General features: G+C 54.6%; 2 protein-coding genes and 1 long non-coding RNA gene across 8 annotated transcripts; 2 read left to right on the top strand and 1 right to left on the bottom strand.

The window, feature by feature from the left end:
* Window positions 1-1873: 1873 nt before the first annotated feature.
* Window positions 1874-7000, bottom strand: CD164L2 (CD164 molecule like 2). 6 transcript variants are annotated; one of them, XM_077898927.1, is made up of 7 exons: window positions 6953-7000; window positions 6742-6852; window positions 5094-5261; window positions 4922-4993; window positions 4327-4371; window positions 2703-2847; window positions 2202-2423 (listed from the first exon to the last, which is right to left on the bottom strand). In XM_077898927.1, exons 3-7 carry the CDS (start codon window positions 5218-5220, stop codon window positions 2222-2224), a joined length of 591 nt encoding a protein of 196 aa, XP_077755053.1. In that variant the 5' UTR covers window positions 5221-5261; window positions 6742-6852; window positions 6953-7000; the 3' UTR covers window positions 2202-2221. The 6 variants fall into 6 exon arrangements, with proteins under 6 accessions (XP_077755055.1, XP_077755053.1, XP_077755051.1 ...); XM_077898929.1 differs by lacking the exons at window positions 2202-2423; window positions 6742-6852; window positions 6953-7000 and adding exons at window positions 1874-2195; window positions 5715-5897; XM_077898925.1 differs by lacking the exons at window positions 6742-6852; window positions 6953-7000 and adding an exon at window positions 5715-5899.
* LOC144314600 (uncharacterized) lies at window positions 6000-12711 on the top strand. The gene is made up of 3 exons (XR_013380473.1): window positions 6000-6102; window positions 7736-7814; window positions 11281-12711. It is a non-coding gene; the product is annotated as an uncharacterized LOC144314600 (long non-coding RNA).
* A 161-nt stretch (window positions 12712-12872) lies between these two features.
* Window positions 12873-16118, top strand: GPR3 (G protein-coupled receptor 3). Its single transcript, XM_077898924.1, has 2 exons — window positions 12873-12998; window positions 14065-16118. The coding sequence occupies exon 2, from the start codon at window positions 14073-14075 to the stop codon at window positions 15060-15062; it is 990 nt and encodes a 329-aa protein (XP_077755050.1). The 5' UTR covers window positions 12873-12998; window positions 14065-14072; the 3' UTR covers window positions 15063-16118.
* The last annotated feature ends 7767 nt before the right edge of the window (window positions 16119-23885 follow it).

Raw genomic sequence — 23885 nt, 5'->3', positions numbered from 1 at the left:
TTGTAAATTTACAAAAAAAAGGTCTGAAATGTACTGTTAAGCACAATTATTTCTGGGGAGTGGGACCAGGGGAAAGTGTTTCTCACTCTTCATATACATTTCCTTATAGTCCTTTTGTTCCCTACAGGCATTTACTACTTTGGAAAAAAACAAACATCTGATAAAGAAATTTCCATAAGTGAGTGGAAAATCGAGGGAGGTGGGGGTATTTTCTCCCTCTTTCCCTGGAAAGACTGGGTATTATCCCTGCCAGCACTTAAGTGCTGGGAGGAGAAGCCAGGGGAGGGTGATCCAGGCAGGAGAAACTGCATGTACAAAGGCTTGGAGAAGAGAGAAAGCAAGACAGGCTGGGTAACAAGAGGGAGATTCAAGTATGGAGAGAGGGGTGCTTGCAGGGGAGGCTGATGTCTGGGATGGGGGCTTTGATGGAAGAGAGTGGAGGGGTGAGGAGGTGGACTGTATGGCATGTGGATGGTGGCACGACGTGTGGGCAGGTGAGCCATGAGGCCAAGCAGTAACCAGAACTGCTCGTGGGCCCAAGTGTCCCTCAGAGCCTGTCCAGCTGGAGGGCAGGGAGGCTGGGCCTGGGGGGGGCAGAAACACTAAGGCTGTGCGGGCTGCACAGCTGGAGGGTGATGGGTGCCCTGCAATGTAGGTGGGGCACGTGCACCGGCTCTGAATCTGCCCCACATCCCATTGAGATGGACACTGCTGTTACCCCCCTTCACAGATGGGGAAGCAGGACCAGAGCTGGGAAATAACTTCCTCCAGTTCACAGAGCAGAGCGGTCGGGCTCCACAGGCCGGCCACGCCACTGCCACCATTACCTGCTATGGCCTCTCTGCTTCCTCGGACAATCATGGGATGAAATCAGATAACACTGCCAGACTCTTAGCCACATGCCCTGTTTCCAGCAAATGCCCAGCAGCAGGAGATGTTATCAGTCAAGGAAGACTTCTGGGCGGGGGTGGGGGGGTGGGGATGAGGGGGGAAGGGGGAAGAACTGGCATGGGAGGGCACAGGCTTTCCAGAAGGGCCTGAGTGAGGAAGGCCGGAAGTGCAGAAATGGCTGTTGAGTCCTAGGGGCATCTCCACCATGGCACTGGGGCGGAGACCTAACTTTAGGAGCCAAGAGAGCCTAGAGATGCCTCTGCAGGGAAATTCTGAACTTCTGCTTATTCTGAGTCAGAAAAACCTTGCTTCAGGGCACCTGAGTGGTTCAGTCAGTTAGAGGTCTGCCTTCAGCTCAGGTCATGGTCCCAGGGTCCTGGGATTGAGCCACTACATCAGCAGAGAGCCTGCTTCTCCCTCTCACCCCTGCTCATGTGCGCGACACCACCCCCCCAAATACATGAATAAAATCTTAAAAAAAAAAAAAAAAGAAAAGGAAAGGAAAGTCTGGATTCAAATCCCAGTCCTGCCCCATCCCACCGTGTGATCTTGAGCAAGTATACTTACCTTTCTGAATCTCCAAGGACTTATCTAAAAAGGGCTGGGGGCAGGGGGTAAGACAGGGAGAGGGTGAACATGTATAACAAACGAAAATATTTTAAAAGGTGATGGGGCGCCTGATTGGCTCAGTCAGTTAAGCGTCTGCCTTCTGCTCAGGTCATGATCCCGGGGTCCTGGGATTGAACCCCGCATCAGGCTCCCTGCTGAGCAGGGAACCTACTTTTCTCTCTCCCTCTGTCACTCTCCCTGCTTGCATGCTCTCTGTCAAATAAATAAATAAAATCTTAAAAAAAAAAAAAAAAAGAAAGAAAGAAAAGGCAGTAGTAGCAATCCAAGGCTGAATTCCCATTAGGGAGACAATGGCTATACCCCAACCCCTACAAATCCACACACAGCCCAAGACACAGGACATGAAGCAGAGTGCCAGAAAGAGTTGTTTTATTTGGGGGCAGTGCCAGGCCGGGGGGGTGGGAAGAGGCAGGCACAGACCTCGTGTCAGGCAGGGGGCCCACAGGCATGATGGATAAGACAGGAGGTGATTGAAGAATGCTCTCAGCCGCAGGTACCAGGCCCAGGCCAGGAGGGGATGTCACATAGCAGGCACTGAGTCTGCTTGATGGCCCACAGGGGCCAGAAATTGGTGGCCAAAGTTTTTCCCACCCCCAGTGCCTACAAGGGGGCCAAGAGGGCAGCCTCTTCGTCCTCCTTCCCCTGTGGAATCCAGGCCTGAAGGGGGTCAGATTCTGCAGAGGCCAGACAGAGAGGGCACTCAGGGCAGTGGCCCTGCCTCAGCTGGGCTGAGGGCCCCCACCCCCAGACAGCAGGCAGTGGCTGGAAGAACACACTTTAATGGAGGCTGCAGCAACCCGCCCCACCGCACACACGGCACACGGGGGCCTCGGGGCAGCTCCCCTTCCTCGAGGAAAACCAAACCGCACACATGTCCCATGCTCCTGCCTGCGGCCACGGAGCTGCAAAACGAAGGCTTGCCTGGGCTACCACCTACTGGTTCTCCTCCCTGCTGGCAGCATGAAGGACAAAGACAGGTGGGCTCAGCTGGGCTCTCAGACACGGGTCCAGGCTGAGTCCTGGCCCCAGCCAACAGGGGCAGAGAAAACCCCACAAGTTGAGAAGGGAGAAGTGTGACTCACGTGGGTGACGTCAGGAGGAAGACAAGGCCCTTAGGGCTGCCCCATTGAGAAGAGAGTGCAGTGGGGAGTGGGGGAAGTGCTGGTGGGCCAGGTACTCACAGTGTCTGGTAGGTGCTGTCCTTGGCCTTGAGGAAGCGTAAGATGAAGAAGGCCGCTGCCTGCAGGCTCAGCACCAGCACGACACCCCCAATGAAGCTGGCTCCATCAAAGCCAGAGCTGTGGGGCTCAGGAACTAGGGGGCTCCCTGCAGAGTCCAGGTCATAGCAGATTGCCGGGGCCCAGGATCCCAACCCCACCCCAGTAACCAGCACAGGTCACCTGGGGGACCCAGTCCTCACAATGGGAGCCTTGAGCAGCAGGCTCAGAAGTTCAGCCCAGATCCAGTGGGCAGTTGGGAAGTGCCTGGCAGGGGAGGGTGGGGCCTGGGCTCCAGCCCTGGCTCTGCTCCCAGTTTGCTCTATGGCTTGATGTCTTTCACATCCTCTTTGGGCCTCAGGATTGCATGGTCCCGATAGCAATGGGCTCCCTTCTAGCCTCCCTACCCACACTGGCCCAGTAGGGTGGCCTTGGGTCTCAGGGTTCAAAGCCTAGCTACAGATGATATCGACCTTTTTCAGGACTCCTAAGTCCTGAGACCCTGGAGTCACCCAATGTCAGAGCCCTTAAAGAAGGAAGAAGTGGAGGCCACACCCTACCAAGTGGATAAATGGAGACTAGGTGATGTATCTTAGAGGGCAAAGCTGGCTTCTGAGGACCAGACTTGTCCAAAGTCACCTCACGGTTAAGGGGCAAGTCACACAGTGTCCTCTGATGTTTCGAAACCTCCCCCCCCCCTGCCATCTTAGGGCCCATGGTTGTCAGGCTGTCTGGGTGGCTCCCAGCTGTGCCACGTTAGCCATCCACTCCCACTAGGGATTTGATTTCAGGCCCTAGGCCAGGTGCCAGGGCAGGGCTGCTGGCAGTGGATCATTCTGGGGCAGTGGAGAGGGGCCTAGCTGGGAGCTAGGTCCACCTCTCAGAGGCTGTAGCTTGTATCAGGGTGTCTGAGAATATGAAGGGTAAAGGGTGGTCCCGGCTACAACTGAGGGGGCCCCAGAAAAGGACACTGGGGGAAAAGGAGGAGAGGGAAGAAATGAGCTGCCCAAGACCGAGCTGGGGCTCAGCCAGAGGGAGCTGAGCCATCAATAATTCAGCCTCCAAGATCAAGTTTCTGGCTTTAATTAACCAAAGCCTCTGCAGCCATCCCTACCAAGCCCAGTGACCTCCAGACCCTGAGGGACAGTGGGAATCAAGGGGCAGAGCTCTTGCTCCTGCTCTGCCAGGAGTCTGCTTTGTGACCCTCTCTGGACCTGGTGGTTGCGGTAGGTAGTGACTGAGCTACACCTCATTGGCGACCTGAGCCGGACACCCTTCAGCACCAAGGGCAGGTCCCGAGAGGGTCAGCCTGAGCTCCCAGAGCTGGTACTGGGCAGAAGGGATGGGAATCCTCGTTTGCTGACTGCTTTCCATGCGTCAGACACTGGGCTAGGTGCTATACACCTGCTCATAAAATTCTCACAGCAACTCCGTGAGGTATTACCCAACCCATTTTACAGATGTGGGAACAGGCTCAGCAGAAGAGTCACAGGGCTGAGGTCATACAGCATGTCAGTGCCTGAGCCCAGCTGTCTTTGCTGGCACCTCTAGTTCTCCCACCACTACCATTCTCCCAGGTAGCACTTACCTGTTGTGACTGTCTTTGGTTCATAGGTGGGGTGGTGGTGGGCAGCTGGAAGACAGGGAATCCATACTAAATCAGCCCTCCCACTCCCTGACTCCCATCAAGACCCCAGCCCCAGCCAACAGCTGGTCTTCTGACTCATATCAGGCCCCCTGTTCCAGGTCCAGGTCCAGCTGACATACTTTTAAGTCTTAGTTCACACAGTTCCTTCCACCAGATGTGCCCTCCCTCCACCTCTACCTTTCAGAGTCATCTCTGATGACACCTCCTCCAGGAAGCCCTCCCCCACATTCTCTTCTGGACTTCTGATTCTGAAGTCCTCACTGTGTTTTACATTAGGCAAGCTAACTCCTCCATCCCCTCTGCACATCTGTCCTGGATTCTCTGGCTGTGCCAATTTTTAAATGGGGAAAACAGGCCAGAGAGGGGAAGGGGACTTCTCAATGAGCTAAAAGCAGACCTGAAACTGGACCCAGGTGTTCATGAGGACAGTCTGCTCCCTGAGAGAGGCTGATTCCTTCCTGGAGGGCAGGCTCTGTCTGGGGACACCTTAACCCCCCCTCTCCAACTTGGCTTAGGCCAGCAGAAGTCCCCTTACCTGGACACAACTCTGAGCGGTTATAGATGGAGCAACCTTCCTTGACCGCCTCAGCTTGGGCCACACAGTGTCCTGGTGGGAGAAGGTATAGGGGAGAGATTTGGAGAGAGGTCTCAAGGCCCTGGGGTTCAGAAGTGGGGGCACTTAATTTGGGGAGGGCGCAGCTCCATACCTGGCTCCTCTGGCCGGCACTGCTCCCACACGCAGCCAGAGAGGTTGTGTGCTTTGTGTCCCTCCACACAGTGCTCACAGAGCTTGAACTGTTTGCAGGCCCCTCGAACAGCTGGCCAGATGTTCATGCGGAGCAGGGCTCCCCGCCCAAAGCCTCGAGCTCCTTTGCCTGAGAGTGGGAGCAACTCCTTGAAACTGAGCTGCAGCCCCCCTTCCCCACTACTGTGGCTCTCACCCCTTTGCACACATACTCTCACCTGGAGCCCCTAAGCCCCACTTACACATCTGGAATTTCCACAAACGCATAGTTACACACACCCACAACCTCCCCCACATTCACCCAGAGTCCCCTCCCTTTGCATACACCTGGGTTCCCTGATACGTGTGGCGCTGTCACCCCCAGACACACCTGAAGCCTCTAATCCCCCACATCTGGAGCCTATTACATACCGAGGCTCCACACAGGGCTAGAGCCCCCTTCACCCAACGCTGGAGCCCTGAACTCTCTGGACAGTCCCCTCCTGCCCCCACCTCCCACCCCCAGCCCAAGGGCTCCAGCACGGACGGGCTGGGTGAGGGTACGCTCCGCCTGCCCCTGCCCGGGGTGGGCCTCCAACCAGACCCTGGTCCGCGTTACCAGCCGCAACGAGCTGGGCGCACAGGAGGAGGCAGCAGCAGCCGCCACAGAGCGCGACCCGTAAGGCGCGGGGTCCCGGCGCGGCCATGGGCAGGGCGGGGGCCGGGAGTCGGCGGAGAGCTGGTGCGCGGCGTCCCTCCCCGACTCGTCTCCGCCGGGCTGTGGGGAGCGAGCCCCGGGCAACCTGGGCGGGGCCTGGGCGGGGCGCGGTGGGCGGGGCCTGCCCTGGGGCGGGGCCGGGCCGGGGCGGGGCTCGGACGAGAGGGGGCGGGATCAAGGGCTGGCGGTTCACCTGGTCCTGGGAGCCCGCACCTGCGGCCTCCCGGAAACCGCTGGTTTTCCCTAGAGGTGAGGAAACTAAGGCTCAGAAAAGGTGAGTGCGTAGGCAGAGGTCACAGTGGCAAAGCCTGGATTCGAAGCGAGGTCACTTTCCCGCAGGCTGGGCCTTGTCGCGTGAACGCAACCAGGCCCGGCGACTGGGGGACTGGGTTCAGCTGGCCCCTAGACCCTGTCCACTTCGCTTCACCCCTTGCACCCCACCCTCCTCTGCCCCTCAGCCTCCCACCACACTCTCACTATTTTTTTAAGATTTTATTTATTAAAGAATAATAATAATAAAATAAAGATTTTATTTATGAGAGACACAGAGAGGTAGAGACCCAGGCAGAGGGAGAAGCAGGCTCCATGCAGGGACCCCAACGCGGGACTCGATCCAGGGTCTCCAGGATCACACCCTAGGCTGAAGGCGGCGCTAAACCGCTGAGCCGGTTGGTCTCATTATTAGTAGGACGACTGGGGCTTTCCGCAGCCTTCCCTCCTGTCTCAAGTCCTACCCTGGCACGGCCTCCTCTGGTTCTTTTCTGGCGCTTCTTCTCAGGTTCCTGAGAGCACCTCCTCTTTCTCTTTCCCCCCTCCTCTTTCACCTCCATTCTCCTTTCTCTTCTCTGTTGCCCCTCCTTTTCTTCCATTCCCCTCTTCTTCCCTGGTGGCTTGATTCCTTCCTCAGATCTACCTCTTCTGGAATCCTTCTGGCCATTCCGCTGCCACCGGTTCCCATCTGAAAGCCATCAGGTCTCATCTCCATCTCCAGCCCAGTGGCTCCCTTCCCAGCCGCAACCTGTAACTAATAACATATGGTTCACACTATTGACCACTTACTCTCTGCAGAATATATATTCCACTAAGTTTTTACTTGCAGCTTCTCATCTAATGTCCACAACTACCTTCTAGGCGTGGCTTTTGTTATTCCCAGTTTGTAGGCTTCAGAAGTAAAAATCAGGGGGCACCTGGATGGCTCAGTTGGTTAAGTGGCTGTCTTCGGCTTGGATTATGACATCAGAGTCCTGGGATTGAGTACCCCTTTGTATTGGGCTCCCTGCTCAGTGAGGAGTCTACTTCTCCCTCTTCCTCTGACCCTTCCCCTGCTTATACTCTGTCTCTCAAATAAATAAGATCTTTTTTTTTTTAAGGATTGTATTTATTTATTCATGAGAGACACAGAGACAGAGAGGCAGAGACACAGGCAGAGGGAGAAGCAGGCTCTATACAGGGAGTCCGATGTGGGACTCGATTCCGGGACTCTGGGATCACACCTTGAGCCAAAGGCAGATGCTCAACCGCTGAGCCACCCAGGCATCCCTCAAATAAATAAGATCGTAAAAAAAAAAATTAAAATTGGGTGCCTGGCAGACTCAGTCAGAAGAGCATATGGCTTTTGATCTTGGGGTTGGTCTCAAGCCCCATGTTCGGTGTAGAGATTACTAAAATAAATAAACAAACTTAAAAAAAAAAAAGTAAAATCACTTGCTCAAGGGCACATGGTTACAATGAGGGGGGCCAGGATGTGAGCCCAGGATCCAGTGGGCCCATCTGCTTCCTGGGCACCTCCACCTGAGTGTTTCTCACGCTCCTAAAACTGTCCCCGTCTCTCTTCCCCACTCATGATACTTCCTTTTTCCTTCAGAACATGTATCAAATGTATAATTAATTACTCTTTTGTATCCTAGGCTGTAATTTCTGTGAAGGCAGGAAACCATGTTTATCTTTTTCTGTAGTTAACTCCCTCTACACTTAAGGACTAACTAAGTAAGTATTTATTAAATAACCATATTGTATCATGTTGTGACTGTGTACATGTTTGTCCTTCTGGTCTGTGAGACCCTCAGGGCCCCCTACTTAATATCATATGAAATGTTTATTTGTAGATTGTCCCTGTTTCCCCATCAGAATGGAAGCTCTGTGGAGAAACCCAGTATTTTCGTTCATTGCTTTCTCCACTGTGCCTAGAACCATGCCTGGAAGATAGCACATGCTCAATAAATATCTACTGAACATTGAAAATGCAGGGATGTGGGGGCGCCACGCTGGCTCAGTTTGTAAGGCATGCGACTCTTGATGTTGGGGTCATGAATTTGAGCTCCGTACGTGGCATGGAGTTTACTTTTAAAAAGAAAGATTTTTTTTAAAAGGAAAAAGAAAAGAAAATGCAGGGATGTGGCCAGATCACCTTTCCATCCACAGCACCCACTCAAAGCCCAAGGAATTGTCCGTGAATACTGGCTGAATGACCAAGTGGGTCTGTGCTAAGAATGTGTGCGCTGGCGATGCTCAGATTTTTGGGGCTCAGATTTTTGGGGACTGTGCCTCACGGTGGCTCAGCGGTTTAGCGTCGCCTTCAGCCCAGGGTGTGATCCTGGAGACCAGGGATCAAGTCCCACATCAGGCTCCCTGCATGGAGCCTGCTTCTCCCTCTGCCTGTGTCTCTGCCTCTCTCTGTGTGTGTCTCTCATGAATAAATAAATAAAATATTTAAAAAACGATAACTGTGCCTCAGACACACACCCCTCCCAAGAGAGCCTGGGTCCATGGGATTCCCCAGACTAAAGAGAGAATGGGGAGGAAGTCCTACCTGGAAGCGAGTGCTCACAGCCATCTGGTGGTCACCTGGGGAACTGCAAGTATTGTCAGCCCCTGTCAAACTTCCCTCCCAGCCTCTTTTGGGGAGATGGTGATGTTTAGGATAGAATGGAAGGCATTCCTTGGATTTGGTTGCCAGCTTCAGATCCCAGCTCTGCCATTTGCTGTGTGATTTGGGCAAGTCCTTCAGCTTCTCTAGGCTTCACCTATGAAATGGGAAGGCAGGGTTATTGTAAGCCCTGGGATCGGGTCTGGCACCTGGTAGGTGGGAAGGACTGGACTGAGTATTAGTGGTGGGGAGGAAGCAAGGAGGTACGGCAGAGGGCATGAGGGGGAGAGAAGAGGAAAGGGCAGCTCTTTCTCTAGGTAGCAGATCTTTGGGGAAGAGAGACCCAGTTGGCAGTGATGGCCTCCATTGTCCCATTCGCATAGGGCAGTTTTAAACAGCATGGAGAGAGTGCCCATGTGAAAATCCATAGCTTGGGCAGCCCTGATGGCGCAGCGGTTTGGCGCCGCCTGCGGCCCAGGGCGTGATCCTGGAGTTCCTGGATCGAGTCCCATGTCCGGTTCCCTGCATGGAGCTTGCTTTTCCCTCTGCCTGTGTCTCTGCCTCTCTCTGTGTATCTCTCATGAATAAATGAATAAAATCTTTAAAAAAGAAAGAAGAAAGAAAGAAAGAAAGAAAGAAAGAAAGAAAGAAAGAAAGAAAGAAAGAAAGAAAGAAAGAAAGAAAGAAAGAAAGAAAGAAAGAAAGAAAGAAAGAAAGAAAGAAAGAAAGAAAGAAAGAAAGAAAGAAAGAAAGAAAGAAAGAAAGAAAATCCATGCTTCACTTGAGTCTCTTGCATCTCTGGGGTTTCTCATGGCTAGAAATATCACTGCACTCCTTTCCTCCCGGGCTTCCTGAGGATCCACTACCATCTTGAAAGACACTGTGACTTTCTGGATCAGGAATTTTTAGCCAACCAACCAATTCAGTGGAAACATGGTCACTGATGTTCTTCACACTGAGAAGGCAACAGTACCTAAGACAGAACTTTGGGGAAAATCAGCCAAAATGTACAAGACCACACCAGATGTCATCTTTATATTTGGAGTCAGAACCGTTGTGGTGGTGGCATGACAACTGGCTTGGGCATGATTTATAATTCCTTGGATTATGAAAGAAAAATGAACCCAAAGACAGCCTTGCAAGACATGAGAAGAAAAAGACCTCAAGAAAACAGCAAATGGGACATGAGAACAGAACGAAGAAAGTCAGGGCACTGCACAGACCAATGCTGGTGCAGGCAAAATGAGTAAAGATTCTGGAGTGACTTTATCTGTGGTGATTGTGCATGAGAGGATTAATGAACTATGAACATATACAAAAAAAAAAAATAAGGAACTGGGGCACCTGGATGGCTCAGTTGATTAAGCGTCTGCCTGTAGGTTGGGTCATGATCCCAAGGTCCTGGGATGGAGCCACAAGTCAGGCTCCCTGCTTGGTAGGGGAGTCTGCTTCTCCTTCTCCCTTTAACCCTCCTCCTGCTTGCTCTCTCTCTCTCTCTCTCTCTGTCAAATAAATAAAATCTTTTAATTTTTTTTAAGATAAAGAGCTATTACTGTCACTCAGAATAGCAGAAGACAGTCTCTCATACAACTCTCTCCTGCCAACCTCCCAGCCACCTTTGCTCATCCCAGAGACCCGCTGAGCGGTTGTTGGGATCCAACTCTGATGGAGAAGAGAGCAGATACCTGAGTTCTGGGGGGCCTGATGCCCCTGTATTCTCTCTCTTTGGTACCCCCACCTTTCTTGACACTGTGCATATCACTATTCTTCTCTTTCTCTAGATGCTGCTTTTGACTTTAGGCATCCAGTTGACGAGTATTTGTACGACGCCAGGTGCTGTAGTAGCACAGAATGGAACAAAGTCTCAACCCTCTCAGAGCTTATATTCCGGTGGGGCTGATCCATAGTAAAAAAAGAAAATACATGAAGAAACATATAATTGGAGGAGTGCTAAGCGCTCTGAAAAATAATACATGGAGGAAAGGGGGGGAGAGAGGGATGGAGGGGTGGGGTCACTAGGATAGAGGAAGGGTAGCCTACTGTGGAAGTGATGAAGACAAAGGCCTTGGGATCCCTGGGTGGCGCAGCGGTTTGGCGCTTGCCTTTGGCCCAGGGCGCAATCCTGGAGACCCGGGATCGAGTCCCATGTCGGGCTCCCGGTGCATGGAGCCTGCTTCTCCCTCTGCCTGTGTCTGTGCCTCTCTCTCTCTCTCTCTCTCTCTGTGTGTGTGTGACTATCATAAAAAAAATAAAATAAAAAAGAAGATAAATTATTTAAAAAAAAAAAAAAGACAAAGGCCTGAATGAAGGGAAATGGGTTCCAGGCAGAGGGAAGCCCAGGACCCTTTGCAAGGACACACTCACCCACAGTCCCTGCCTTCGATGACAGTGTTCCCTGGGGCTTTTCTTCCCATGCTCTGCTCCCTCCCGAGTAATATCATCTACCCCTAGAAACTCAATTACTACCTGCACACCTATGCCTCCCTGGTGTCATCCTCCTGCCAGATAGACACAGCCAGTGCTGATAACGTGCCAGGCCCTACCAACAATCCTGAGGCAGACACTAACATTATCCCTATCTTACAGATGAGAAAACAGGCACAAAGAGCTGAAGAAATTCACCCGAAGTCACACAGTGAGGAAATGGAGGGTTTCATCACCTCCATCCTGAAACACATCATTTTCCCCAGCCCCTACCCTCTCCTCTTCCTCCCTTGTACCCTGCCACTGGCCTGTCACCTCCTTCCCCCTCCCCACACCTACTGAGGGGACCACAGTGGTGCTGTGCTGGGGGGAGAAGTCAGTGCCGCCTGGGATCTGAGCCCCTCTGGTTTCCTTAATCCCTAACCTGGTCCCTGCCCTCCACCCCCCATCCCAGAGACCTGGATGATTCCTTTGAGGATCAAAGCTAGAGACAGAGGAAAGAGAAGCAGCCAGTTCCTGTCCCCCTGGGCATATCTGTCACCTCTGGAAAAGTCAGCTGGGGTGGTGTATGTCCCTGCTACATAGGACAGGCAGGGCTGGGGAAGATGGAGCTCCTTCTCCTTGCCCCACCCTGTCAGATGCCTAAGATGGGAGGTTGAGAGGGGCCTGCCCTGGGGACTGCGCTGCCAGGTTTTCTGCTTCCAAGTTCTTCCCGGCTCCCCCTCCCCTGCTGCTTCGGGGAAGTGCCCCCTCCACCACCACCACCACCACTATCCTGCTGGCTTTCCAGATCTTTGAATAAATAATTCAGGTTTTGAAATCTTGCCAGGCCCACCCCTCCCGTGCTGAGAGGGCGCTATTGGGCGGACATGAGTGACGTCACCCAGCTCCTTACCCCAGCCCCAGCATCACGAGGACCTGCCCTGGCAGCAGCTCACCTGCCTGGCCACTGTCAGTCCAGACCCTCTACCCTGTCCCTCTCACCCTGGGGCTCATTCAAAACAGTCACCCAGTATCTTCATTCTAGGACCTTACAATCCTTTACACTTTGTTTTGTCACCTCAGTACTTCAGTGACAGGGTCAGGGTGACCTGAGGTCCTATCATCTGGACACTCCACCTTCCCTTTCCCGCGGCAGTGTCTCTGCCCCATGGGATCCCTGAGCCCCATCATGTCACAGTCACCCTGACACTGCTATAGTTGCCCTGGGGGCTTCCTTTTCTATGCATGGCAGCGTCCCTTGGCCACCATCCCCCAAGATCCTGTCACCATGCTCATACTGTCACTGCCACCCACTTCCCTGCTCCCTCGTGCTGCTGTCACCACCACCTCAGGGCCCCATCATCTTGGCAACCCCCGTCATCCTCACTGAGGACGCTCATTCAGCCTCATCACTCGGTCTCCGTCACCCGAATTCCGTCCGTCCCTGCCATCTGAGGGTCCCATCACCCCACAGCCTTTCGGGGTCCCCTATCTGCTTCCCCTTGCATATTCCCTACAACCTCCCCGGGACTTTTCCAAGGCTCTCCCACCTGCGCCCCCCGAAATTCCGGCCCGCAGAGGGCGCCGCGTCAAGGACAGCGCGGGCCGAGTGGGGAGGGGCGGGGCCGCGGCCACGATCGCTTTTTATGAATGGGGGAGCGGGCGGTGCGAGGCCTCATTACTATGCCGCGCAACGCGCGCTGCGCCCCGGCGCGACGCACCCATTGGCCGGCCGGGCCGCTGACGTCACCGGTCCGGTGGCCGGGGGCGGGGCGGGGCGGGGTGACTCACGCCGCTTCTCCCGCGGCCGCGGGGGCTTCTCCGGGTCCGCGCAAACCCTGCGCCGCCGGGACCCGAGCAGAATCTCCCCGCGGCCCGGCCGCACCAGGTCCTGAGAGGTGAGTAGCGGGCCCCGCCGCAGCCACCAGGCATCTGGAAGGGCACGTAGGATGCTGGGGTGCTGGGCCAGCGGACAGGCTCCCAGCGGCTGGCAGAGGTCGGAGGTCGAGGCTGGGAACCCAGAATCTGGGCTAGCAGGCGGGGACCCAGTGTCCGGGTGCTGAGAGCCGTCAGCTGGGTGACCCCTCTTGGGGTGCGCACTCCTCCAAGGCCCAAGGCCCTGGAGGGAATGATGGTCCTCTGCGATTGGGCTGGCAGGAGGCATGTGAGTCAGGGACCCAGGCGTCCGAGCAGGTGTCTGACTTAGGGATCCAGACCTACGGGCAGGAGGCCGAGTCAGGCCCAGGATCCAGGTGTCGGGGCAGGAGGGGTCTGACTCAGGGATCCGGGCCTCCAGCAGAGGGTGTCTGTTCCAAAGACCCAGAGGTTGAGGCAGGAAGAGGGGTCTGGCGGGGACAGAAGTCTGGGCCGGTGTGAGTTGGGGGTGGGGCCGAGTTCCTAGGTGGTGTTACCCTGGGAGTGCAGGGTGGGGGCTGGCGGGACCTTCACGCGCCTTCCCTGGGGGCGGAGCCTCGCGGGCGGAACGGAGAATCGTGAGGGGTCTGGAAAGCCTTAGAAACTGAGCGTCATCCTCCCTGATGGGGAGGGAACAGAGCTCAGTCTAGAGATGCGTTTCCCTTCCCCAGTCCCGGGCCTACCTGGCGTCTCCTGGATCCCGTGGGCCCTCATCCACTTACGGGAGTCCTTCATCTGGTTCTCAGCTGGCCAGGCACGTGGGAGAAAGAGGCCTGGAGGACCCAGGGAGTTGGAGAGAGACTGAAGAGACCCAGGACAGTGATAGGAAAATAGGCCCCTGCTGGACTGGGGGCTGGGGGTGAGGGCAGGGGGAGACAGGTATGTCCCAGAAGCAGCCCTGGGTGTGGCTGGGGGGTACAAGGCCTTGGGACTCAGCTGGGTATCCGGAGGAGACACTCTCACAATGTATCCTGAGTGGCACCTTGTCCCCTACAGACCCCTTTGTAGCACCCAGCCCTGCCAGCTTCTCACAGGGCCTTTCTCCCACAGGTACCACCATGTGGGGTGCAGGCAGCCCCCTGGCTTGGCTCTCCGCTGGCTCAGGCAACGTGAATGTGAGCAGCGTGGGCTCAGCAGAGGGGCCCACAGGCCCAGGCGCACCGCTGCCCTCACCCAGAGCCTGGGATGTGGTGCTGTGCATCTCGGGCACCCTGGTGTCCTGTGAGAATGCGCTCGTGGTGGCCATCATTGTGGGCACCCCCACCTTCCGTGCCCCCATGTTCCTGCTGGTGGGCAGCCTGGCTGTGGCCGACCTGCTGGCCGGCCTGGGCCTGGTTCTGCACTTTGCTGCTGTGTTCTGCATTGGCTCGGCGGAGATGAGCCTGGTGCTGGTTGGCGTGCTGGCGATGGCCTTTACTGCCAGCGTGGGCAGCCTACTGGCCATCACCGTCGATCGCTACCTTTCTTTGTACAATGCCCTCACCTACTATTCAGAGACAACGGTGACTCGGACCTATGTGATGCTGGCCCTCGTGTGGGGTGGCGCACTGGGCCTGGGGCTGCTGCCCGTGCTGGCCTGGAACTGTCTGGATGCGAGGGCCACATGTGGCGTGGTGTATCCACTCTCCAAGAACCATCTGGTGGTCCTGGCCATTGCCTTCTTCATGGTGTTTGGCATCATGTTGCAGCTCTATGCCCAGATCTGCCGCATCGTCTGCCGCCATGCCCAGCAGATTGCCCTCCAGCGGCATCTGCTGCCCGCCTCCCACTATGTGGCCACCCGAAAGGGCATCGCCACGCTGGCCGTGGTGCTTGGCGCCTTTGCCGCCTGTTGGCTGCCCTTCACTGTCTACTGCCTGCTGGGAGATGCCCACTCTCCATCTCTCTACACCTATCTCACTCTGCTCCCTGCGACCTATAACTCCATGATCAACCCCATCATCTACGCCTTCCGCAACCAGGATGTGCAGAAAGTGCTGTGGGCCATCTGCTGCTGTTGTTCCTCTTCCAAGATCCCCTTCCGGTCTCGTTCCCCCAGTGATGTCTAGTCATATCCTGGTGACCCTTCAGCCCTGATCACTACAGAATTCCAGAATGTTAGGTTCTCCAGGGCTTTGTTCCAACCCCCCCCACCCCACTCTCCCAGCTCCACACCCCCAAGACCCAGCTGGTTCTGGAGTTCTAGGAAATTGGGTGTTTCATAGGATTCTGTCCAGATCCCTACAGGGCCCAGCTGGCTCCATGGTTCTAGAACGTTCTGGTGGCCAGGGTTCCACTCAGAAATGTCCCACAGCCCAGCTGGCTTGGAATTCCAGAATGCTGGTGGGTGTTTTACAGTGCCATTCCAAGTCCCTGATCTTCCCCTCCCTTGACCTTAATCATGTCACTTTACTTTTGAGTTTCTGAACTAAAGAGTCAGAGAGGTTAGTCACTCAGTTGCCTAGATAAGAGAAAGAGAGAAAAATGTATCTATATATATGTGCACATACAAAAAGAGTACCTATTTATAATTTATTTATTTACTTATTTATTTACTTATTTATGGGTGATAAGGGGAAAAAAGAGACCCACACCTTGAAATCCAGGCCATACCAGGGTACCCCCAGTTCCCACACCCCCATTGCTGACCTCAGTTCCTAGAGGGGGAAAAAGGGAGAAAGAGAAACCACGTATTTTGTTATTATTTTTGCTTATTTTTTATCGAAGAGATCATAGAAACCAGAGCCTTCTCCCCAGGCCCGCCCCTCTCGGGTTTGCTGGGGGAACACACCAGCCTCTGGTTTTTTATTTTTTTAAGAAGCCATCACCTGAGCAACCAAGAATTCCTCTGCGCTGGGGGCCGGCTGCCCTCTGGTGGCCGTTTGGGGGAAACTGCAGCCCGGCCAGGCAGCCGGGACCAGACCACGCAGAACCCCAACTCCACTCCAGCCTGGCATCCAGCGCCACAGCCAGGACCTGGGGGCCAGGCCCCACCCTGCGGTGCCCTAGAAGAGGCAGGGTGTGTGAGCCAACACCTGACCCCTTTGCCAACCGGGGTATGGCCTCCAGTGCTTCCCTATTCCTGTCCCTGACCCATCACTCAATAAAAAATGATTTTGTGATAAGTATGTTTCTGTCTCTGTGTGTGGAGGAGGGTGGGGTGGGCCTGGGGTAGGGGGAGCCTGGAATGGCGGGGAACTAGGTCAGGCCTGGGAGCCTGTTGAGGGATTTGGGGAAGCTAGAGAACCAGGGTGGAGGATGGCTGGCAGGTGACACCTCCACCCTTTTATTTTATTTTTTAAGATTTTATTTATTTATTCATGAGGGATACAGAGAGAGAGGCAGAGACACAGGCAGAGGGAGAAGCAGGCTCCCTGCAGGGAACCCCATGTGGGAGTTGATCCCAAGTCTTTAGGATCATGCCCTGGGCTGAAGGCAGGTGCCAAACCGCTGAGCCACCCAAATATCCCCCCCATCCCTTTAGATGTTGACCTAATGGGCCCTTCTGCTCAGACCAGGGCACTGCCAGGCAATGACCCCACCTTATCCTGAAGACAGAAACCAGGGTGCTAGAGCCTTCTCGGACTGCGAATGCCCACGTTAGCTTTTGTTTGGAGCTTTGGCATGAAGTATATGCTCAAAGCATATCCATTTCCTTGATAATAGTTCCTTCAAATTGTGGGTGTTTACCATGTGCCAGGCACTACGCCTGGTGTACACGTATGTTACCTCCTATGCTGAACAAGCAGCTCACGGCACAGGTGGTATCTTCTCCATTTTACAGATGAGAAAACTGAGACTGAATGAGGATTAGTGACTGGCCCCAGGGAATATCCATTTTCACAACCTGTGTTCTGTTAGCCCATGGCCTCTCATCTCCCTCCTCCCAGGCCTCTCATCTCCCTCCTCCTCCTCTCATCTCCGTCCTCCCCATTAGAACGTTCTGGATCTTGACTGGTGGGGTCCATCCTCAGAGTCAGAGGACATATTTGGGAGGAGGCTGGATACAGTGTGGTCATTCTGGAGCTGGAATGATGATGGTAAGTGTGTACACTTGAGGACACAAGTGTGTAGGTCCCTGAGTGTGGGTGTTTTGGAACCAGAGAGTATGTTGACCAGGCAAGGGCAGGAGCAGGTTTAGAAGTGTGGCTAAAGAGGAAGCTCTTTCTTGACTAGCAAAGGCTCCCAGCCTCCCAGGGTAGGCAAAGCCTGGAGATAGGACCCTCAGAGCACCCCTCCATTGTACAGATGGAGGGGGGTCTGAGACCTGAGGAACAGTCACTTGCTCAAACTCGCATAGCTGTGCCAGGCTAGGACTCAGGTCTTCCTCCATTTCCATGGCCAGAGCTCTTTCACCTGGTGTGAACCTCCTAGTGTCAAGGCTCCTCCCCAGCAGAGGCCACGGGATTCCAAGGGGAGTGGACATGCCAACAGGGGCTGGGGTAGAGGTGGTGGAGGGCAAACTGGGCCAAGCTACACCCAATTCCAGTCCAAATACAAAGCAGGGGAGCCCCACCAGGTCAGATGGTGACCTTCTAGGACTTCCTTCCTGGAAGGTCCCTGGGAAAAGACCCCCAACTCAGCAAGCAACCTCCCCCACACCAAGTTTTGGTCCAAATATTTCATACATCGCCATGGCCCTTTGCACGGTATTATTGTTCTCTTCATCTTACAGATGTGGAGGCTCTGAGAATAGAGGCCCTCTTTCGTTCATTGCCATCCTTTTTTTTTTAATTTTATTTTTTTAAATTTTATTTATTTATTCGTGAGAGACACACACAGAGAGAGACAGACACAGGCAGAGGGAGAAGCAGGCTCCATGCAGGGAGCCTGACGTGGGACTCGATCCAGGGTCTCCAGGATCAGGCACTGGGCTGAAGGCGGCGCTAAACTGCTGAACCACCCGGGGCCGCCCCAGTTCACTGCCATCCTTGAAGACAACTTACATTTCATAGAGGAGACAGTAATCAAGAGACAAGTTTAAGATTTGGTAATGTCAGAGACTGCAGAGTCCTCAGAGAGAAATAAAGTAGGGAAGGGACACAGTACATATAATCTTTAAATGAGGGCTCCCAAGAAAGGTCTCACTGAAGGTGACAATTGTCCTGCCTAAAGTCACATAGTAAAGGTTTGAACTGGGATTTGAACCTAGGTCCATTTGACTCCAAATCTGTTCCTATCCTGAGTAAGGGAATCCATCTTTACTTTTTCTTCCTTCCTTCCTTCCTTCCTTCCTTCCTTCCTTCCTTCCTTCCTTCTTTCTTTCTTTCTTTCTTTCTTTCTTTCTTTTTCTTTCTTCTTTCTTTCTTTCTTCCTTCCTTCCTTCCTTCCTTCCTTCCTTCCTTCCTTCCTTTCTTTCTTTCTTTCTTTCTTTCTTTCTTTCTTTCTTTCTTTCTTTCTCTTTCTTTCTTTCTTTCTTTCTTTCTTTCTTTCTTTCCTTTCTTTCTTTCTTTCTTTCTTTCTTTCTTTCTTTCTTTCTTTCTTTCTTTTGTTTTTAAGATTTTATCTATTTATTCATGACAGACACATATAGAGAGGCAGAGGCAGAGTCACAGGCAAAGGGAGAAGCAGGCTTCTCGCAGGGAGCCTGATGTGGGCTCGATCCCAGGACCCCAGGATCCCAGGACCTGAGCCAAAGACAGATGCCCAACCACTGAGCCTCCCAGGTGCCCTTCCTTTTTTTTCTTTTTAAGATTTTGCTTATTTATTTGAGAGAGAGAGAGCATGAGCAGGGCAAAGGGAGAAACCGATTCCCTGCTGAGCTGGGAGCCTGATGTGGGGCTCCATCTCAGGACTCTTAACCAGGGTGCCCCAGGGAGTGAATTTCAAGAGCAACTCAGAAAGAGGCTAAGCAAGGAAACCTGGGTTGAGAGCCCTGTCCCCAGGTTGGGGAGAAGCTAGAGGTCTCCAGGCTAACCCACAGACCTTTGGGAGGGGTGGTGTGAAGAAGTGCCTCCTTGCTGCCTCACCCGTGTTCCCAAGGAGACCCCACAGGGGAGACCAGAAGGAAAGGGTGCAGGTGCCTGGACTATTCAAGGCAAGTTTCTGGCTCCAGAGCTCAGCAGAGCCTAATGCTTCTCGGCTGGGAGGGCCTGTGGTAGGCTCCCACACTGTGGGTTCTCCTCTGTTGTCCAGATGTGGTTGTATGGTGGATCTGAGGCATTTCTGGAAGCCTGTATCTGGGGTCTCTCTGCCTTGGGCTCTGGGCCCACCCTGAGGGACACCTGCCTCAGCTCCTCGGGTCGGAGCCTGTGAGTGTGGTGGAGCTGGCTGGCTTTTCCTTCCTGCTGGGATTCTGTAGATACAGCTCGGGTCTTCCTTCCCTGTACTCCTACCCTGTGCTTCCTCCAGGAAGCCTCCTTGGCTAAGTCCTCCTGGGGCCATGAAGATGTGGTTTATACAACATGCCTTGCGATACTTCTGGAGTAAATATTAGAGAGAAGTCTTGCCCTCTTCGTCCGCATAGGGACCCAGGAGGCAGGGCTGTGTGTCCCCCTCCAACTGAGGGTCCCTGAGAGAAGGAACATGCCTGTGCTCTCAGACTGAAGTCTTCTGTGTCTCTTTCAGCCTCAGATTCATCTGGCACTAGCCTGGAGCTACTCAGCTTTGCATGCCTGGTGCATATGTGTGTGCATGTGTGTTTTTAGGGGTGGGGGTGGGGTTGTCCAGGCCCCTGACACCTTTCCTTTTTCATTTTTTAAGATTTTATTTATTTATTCATGAGAGACACAGAGAGAGGCAGAGACACAGGCAGAGGGAGAAGCAGCCTCCATGCAGGGAGCCCGATGTGGGACTCCATCCCGGGTCCCCAGGATGGGGCCCTGGGCTGAAGGCGGCGCTAAACTGCTGAGCCACCCGGGCTGCCCCTCTGACAGCTTTCCAACCCCATGCCTCATCCCACCAGCTACAGAAGCTTGGGAGGTGAGCTGGGTAGTGGATTGGGGGGGGGGGGGCAAGGGCTGGGGCCTAGAGCCCTCCCTGCCTTCCTGCCTAGGTAGGCCCTTGGGCCCATCTCTCCTCTCCTTCTTCCCAGGTCCTGGGTGGGGGAGGGGAGGAGCCCCGCGTGCTGAGCCCCCGCTGGGGCCATGACCGCCTCTCCCTGCAATAAGTGAGGAGACAGCAGCTATTAATATAAGATGAGTTCACGGGCTCACAGCTTCCGCAGGCTGGAAAACAGGCTCCCGGGGCTGGGGGCTGCGGCAAGGCTGGTCGTCTGTCAGATTCTCTCCTGGAGCCTGGAGCCTGGAGCCCGAAAGCCCCACATTCCCCAGCTCCTTACACGCTGAGACTTGCATGCATGGAGACCTATGCGTACACACACATGAGCACACACAGGCGCCTTTGCGGGGCTCCAGGCTCCTGGCGGTTCAGCTAACACACACACACACACGCACATACATCCAGCATGCACGTATACCCCGGTGTACCTGCACACTGGTATACACATACATGTGGATATATCATTGCACACACATTAATAGACCACATCAACTTATGCACACGTTTGCATGCAGGAGCACATTCATCAGTGTACATACGTGGCCTCGCACACAGGAGTATATACACACACATACTTATCCCTGTATACACATGAACACACGGGGCCAGACATGCTTGCAGTACAGATCCATTTACACACCATTGCACACCCACCTATAGACAGACACAACACCGCACATGTATCTACAGACGCTATCCAGGCAGGTACACACATTTGCACATAGGCCCACATTCAAGGACTTGAGTGCATGTGTATATGCCCCTTTGCACATAGAGCCACACGGGCTCCCTGCTGTCAGTGCTCAGCAGTCACGAATTCACAGGCAGACCCTTGGTTTCCAGGCACCGGGCTGGCTCAGCCTCCCCTCCTTGTCTGTCCCCTCCCCCACCCCTGTGACAGGCAGCGAGTGCTCCTGCCAACCCCCATGCCTGCCTTCGGCTTCCCGCCCCCCGGGGGTCCCCAGATCCCTGATTAACCCCCTCGCTAATTGGCCACCAGCCCCTTGACTTTGCTGCAGGCCTTCTCAGGAGCTGGGAGCGAGAGGCTGCAAATTGGCCAAGCAGGATGGGTCTGGGGAATAGAGTGCGGGGGTGGGGTGCGGGTGCTGTGAGCCCAGTGGCTGGCGGGAGCCAGGCAGTGCACTCCTGATACCAGAGCTTCAGGAAACACTGCCATCATATTCTCTTGGGAGGGCACCCCTATGATTCATGTGTACACAGTCACATGAAGCCTTCCCTGCACACACATTTACACACACTCACCAGTCATGTGCATGGACATGATTCACTCTATATTTTTACACAAATGCACGTGAACATTTGCAGATACCCAAGTACATTCATGAACTCTACATGTACAAGCAACATCTTACATGTGCATAAAATTACCTGCCAGATGTAGAAACCATATATACATGTGCATCCAAACACATCTCACCAAAACATACAAGCTCAGTCATATGTATGTAGGCTTGCAAACATGTACACTTACATGTTACACATACCTATGAGTGGACTCCTAAGTGTACTTGTAGACATACATCTACATGTGAGTGCACACCCATGGAGCCCAGGCATGCATTCACAGGTCACTCACGTGTGTGTACATACCTTGATGAACAGGTTACCGGGTGGCCACTGAGTAAGGAGAACCCTCTCTAGCCTGCCTCTGGCTCTGCAGAGGAAGCTCCAGGTTTGTGCAGTCCACTGGTGGGGGTGGGGAGAGGTAGCGGTGGAACCCACCCAGGGTGCAAGTTGCTATTACCCAGCCTCCATCTCAATACCTAAACCTGGGACTTCCACTGGGTTCCCCTCAGCCTTCAGTTTCCAGACAGAAGGGCAGAGCTTTTGGAGCACCTGGCTGGCTCAGTCAGTGGAGCCTGTGACTCTTGATCTCAAGGGTGGTGAGTTCAAGCCTCCTGCTGGGTATAGAGATGGCAAAACAAAACAAAAAAACCTTAAAAAAAAAAAAAAAAAAAGGAGGGCAGAGCTTCTGGCTTTAGTCTCTGTTTGTTCCTGTCTCCTTGGTTCTGGGCTTGAGCCCATGGGGAGAGTTCTGCTTTCTTGTAGGCAGCTTGGGGCCCAGAAGAAAAGGATTTCTATTTCCATGCGGGCCAACTTGCTGTGTGACTTTGGGTAAGTTGCTGTGCCTCTCTGGGCCTGTTTCCTCAACTGTAAAATACCACTAAAAAGCTTTGCGTTGGTAATCCTCCCAGGACTGGCCTGAAGTCAGTCCATGGGGTCATGTTTATGGATGCGCTTTATTCAGGCACATTACATTTGGGAGAGGTGGATTTCCCAAGATGGTGAGACTCCAGGGTGGAGGGAGGGGTCACATGCATCATGGTCAATGTGAGGGGGCAGCAACGTGGGAGCTAGATCTGACCTTTGACTTCTCAGCCAGGAAGTCGGCTTCTCTTTAAATATGTACACAGTGCGAGGAGGTGTGTACAGTTCCCGAGGTGAGGGCGGGCCGGCTGCCTGCTGAGGTGGGAGGGGGTCTATGCAGGACTCCTGCCACCACCATACCGGAAAATTCTACCATGAGAGAGAAATTCCTTTGGGTGTGAAAGCTTTTTTTTTTTTTTTTTTTTTTCCTGTCCTCCAGCGTCAGACCTCCCTCTAGACACCCTCATCTCCTGGGGCTGAGGGACTGTCTATGAGGAGCTCCTGAACCTGCTCCCAGCCTCATTATCCAGAAGGGAACTAGCTGACAACCACCCTAGAACAGAACTCACAGGAAATGGTGCCAGGTTGCCCTGGCCACCGGGCGGCCAGGAGGGGGCAGTGAGGAACTGGCGGAGGCAGCGCGAAGGGAGGGGTGGCTCCTGAGGACTCTGTGAGGTTTGCCTGCGATTATGTGTTCCTGTAACTGTGTGCCGATCTGTGTCCTTGTTTGCACAAGGGCAGGGCTCTGCGTACGGGGTGTGCACGTGTCCTTGGGCCTGGTTCTCAAGTGTGCCCACTCACGTGTGTAGGTGTCGCCTTGCGTGTGCGTACCTGTCTTCGTGTCTGAGTGTGTGCATCTTCACAGGTGTGCACGCGTGTACGGAGCAGGGTGCGCCTGTGGGAAGCCCCAGCCCACACCCAGGGGCCCACTTTGTCCCCCGGCGGCTCAGGGTGCAAGGGCTTCCAACTCTCACGGTCTGCGCGTCCGGCCCTCGGGCCTGCCCGCCTGATTTCAGAGCCGGGGCAAGAACAAGGATCACCTGTAAAAGGGCGCCAGAGGGAGGGGCGGGCCGGAGGGAAAACCTGAACAAGACTGGGATTCTAGACGGCAGAGGGCCCGAGGCGTTTAGGCGGCAGGGCGGGCAGCCGCGACCTCTGCGGAGACCACGTGTGAGCTGTGGCTGCTCCGGGCCGGCCCGGACCTCAGGCAACCCGACCTCTGACCCTTCCCTCGCGAGGCGGGCTTGGGCAGGTAGCAGGCTCAGCAGACGCGCATTCCCCTCGGGACTGGCCCAGGAGGGGAAGCCGGGGGTCACGGCCCCCAGGGGAGGCGCCGTCCGCTTCCCAGAACCACTCTCCTCCCCTCCAGTTCCCCAGCAAGGGCGGCTCCCGACACCACCATTTTGTCTTCTCCCAGGGCGGGCGTCTGGCTGCCTGTCAGTCACCGGCCCGAGGAAGCCAAGTGCTGACTAAACACAGGCCTGAGCGGGAGGGTGGGGCGAGGGGCTCCGGCGGGGCGAGCTGGCTCCCGCGCCCCCTCCCCTGCACCCCAACCCCCGGCGATGAGCTCAGAGCGGCTGGCGCGGCACTTGCTGACAATTCAAAACTTCTGCCCCCCCCTCCTGGGACGCCGGTGGGGGACTCTCCTTCCCTGAACGGCAGGCGTGGCCGCTGGGGTCACCAACCTGGCTCCCCGCCCTCTCCCGGGGCAACTGGAGCTGGGT

Source organism: Canis aureus, chromosome 5 (assembly GCF_053574225.1).
Source record: "Canis aureus isolate CA01 chromosome 5, VMU_Caureus_v.1.0, whole genome shotgun sequence".
Classification (NCBI taxonomy): domain Eukaryota; kingdom Metazoa; phylum Chordata; class Mammalia; order Carnivora; family Canidae; genus Canis; species Canis aureus.
Note: the sequence above shows the minus strand (reverse complement) of the source record. Positions and strands in the feature narration are given on the sequence as shown.

Coding starts and splice junctions, on each gene's coding strand:
- CD164L2 (XM_077898925.1), bottom strand. CDS start 5,817: ATGGCCGCGCCGGGACCCCGCGCCTTACGGGTCGCGCTCTGTGGCGGC. Junction 5,262..5,714: donor GGCTGGTAACGCGGACCAGG/GTCTGGTTGGAG, acceptor TCCCACTCTCAG/GCAAAGGAGCTCGAGGCTTT. Junction 4,372..4,921: donor CCGCTCAGAGTTGTGTCCAG/GTAAGGGGACTT, acceptor CCTGTCTTCCAG/CTGCCCACCACCACCCCACC.
- GPR3 (XM_077898924.1), top strand. CDS start 14,073: ATGTGGGGTGCAGGCAGCCCCCTGGCTTGGCTCTCCGCTGGCTCAGGC.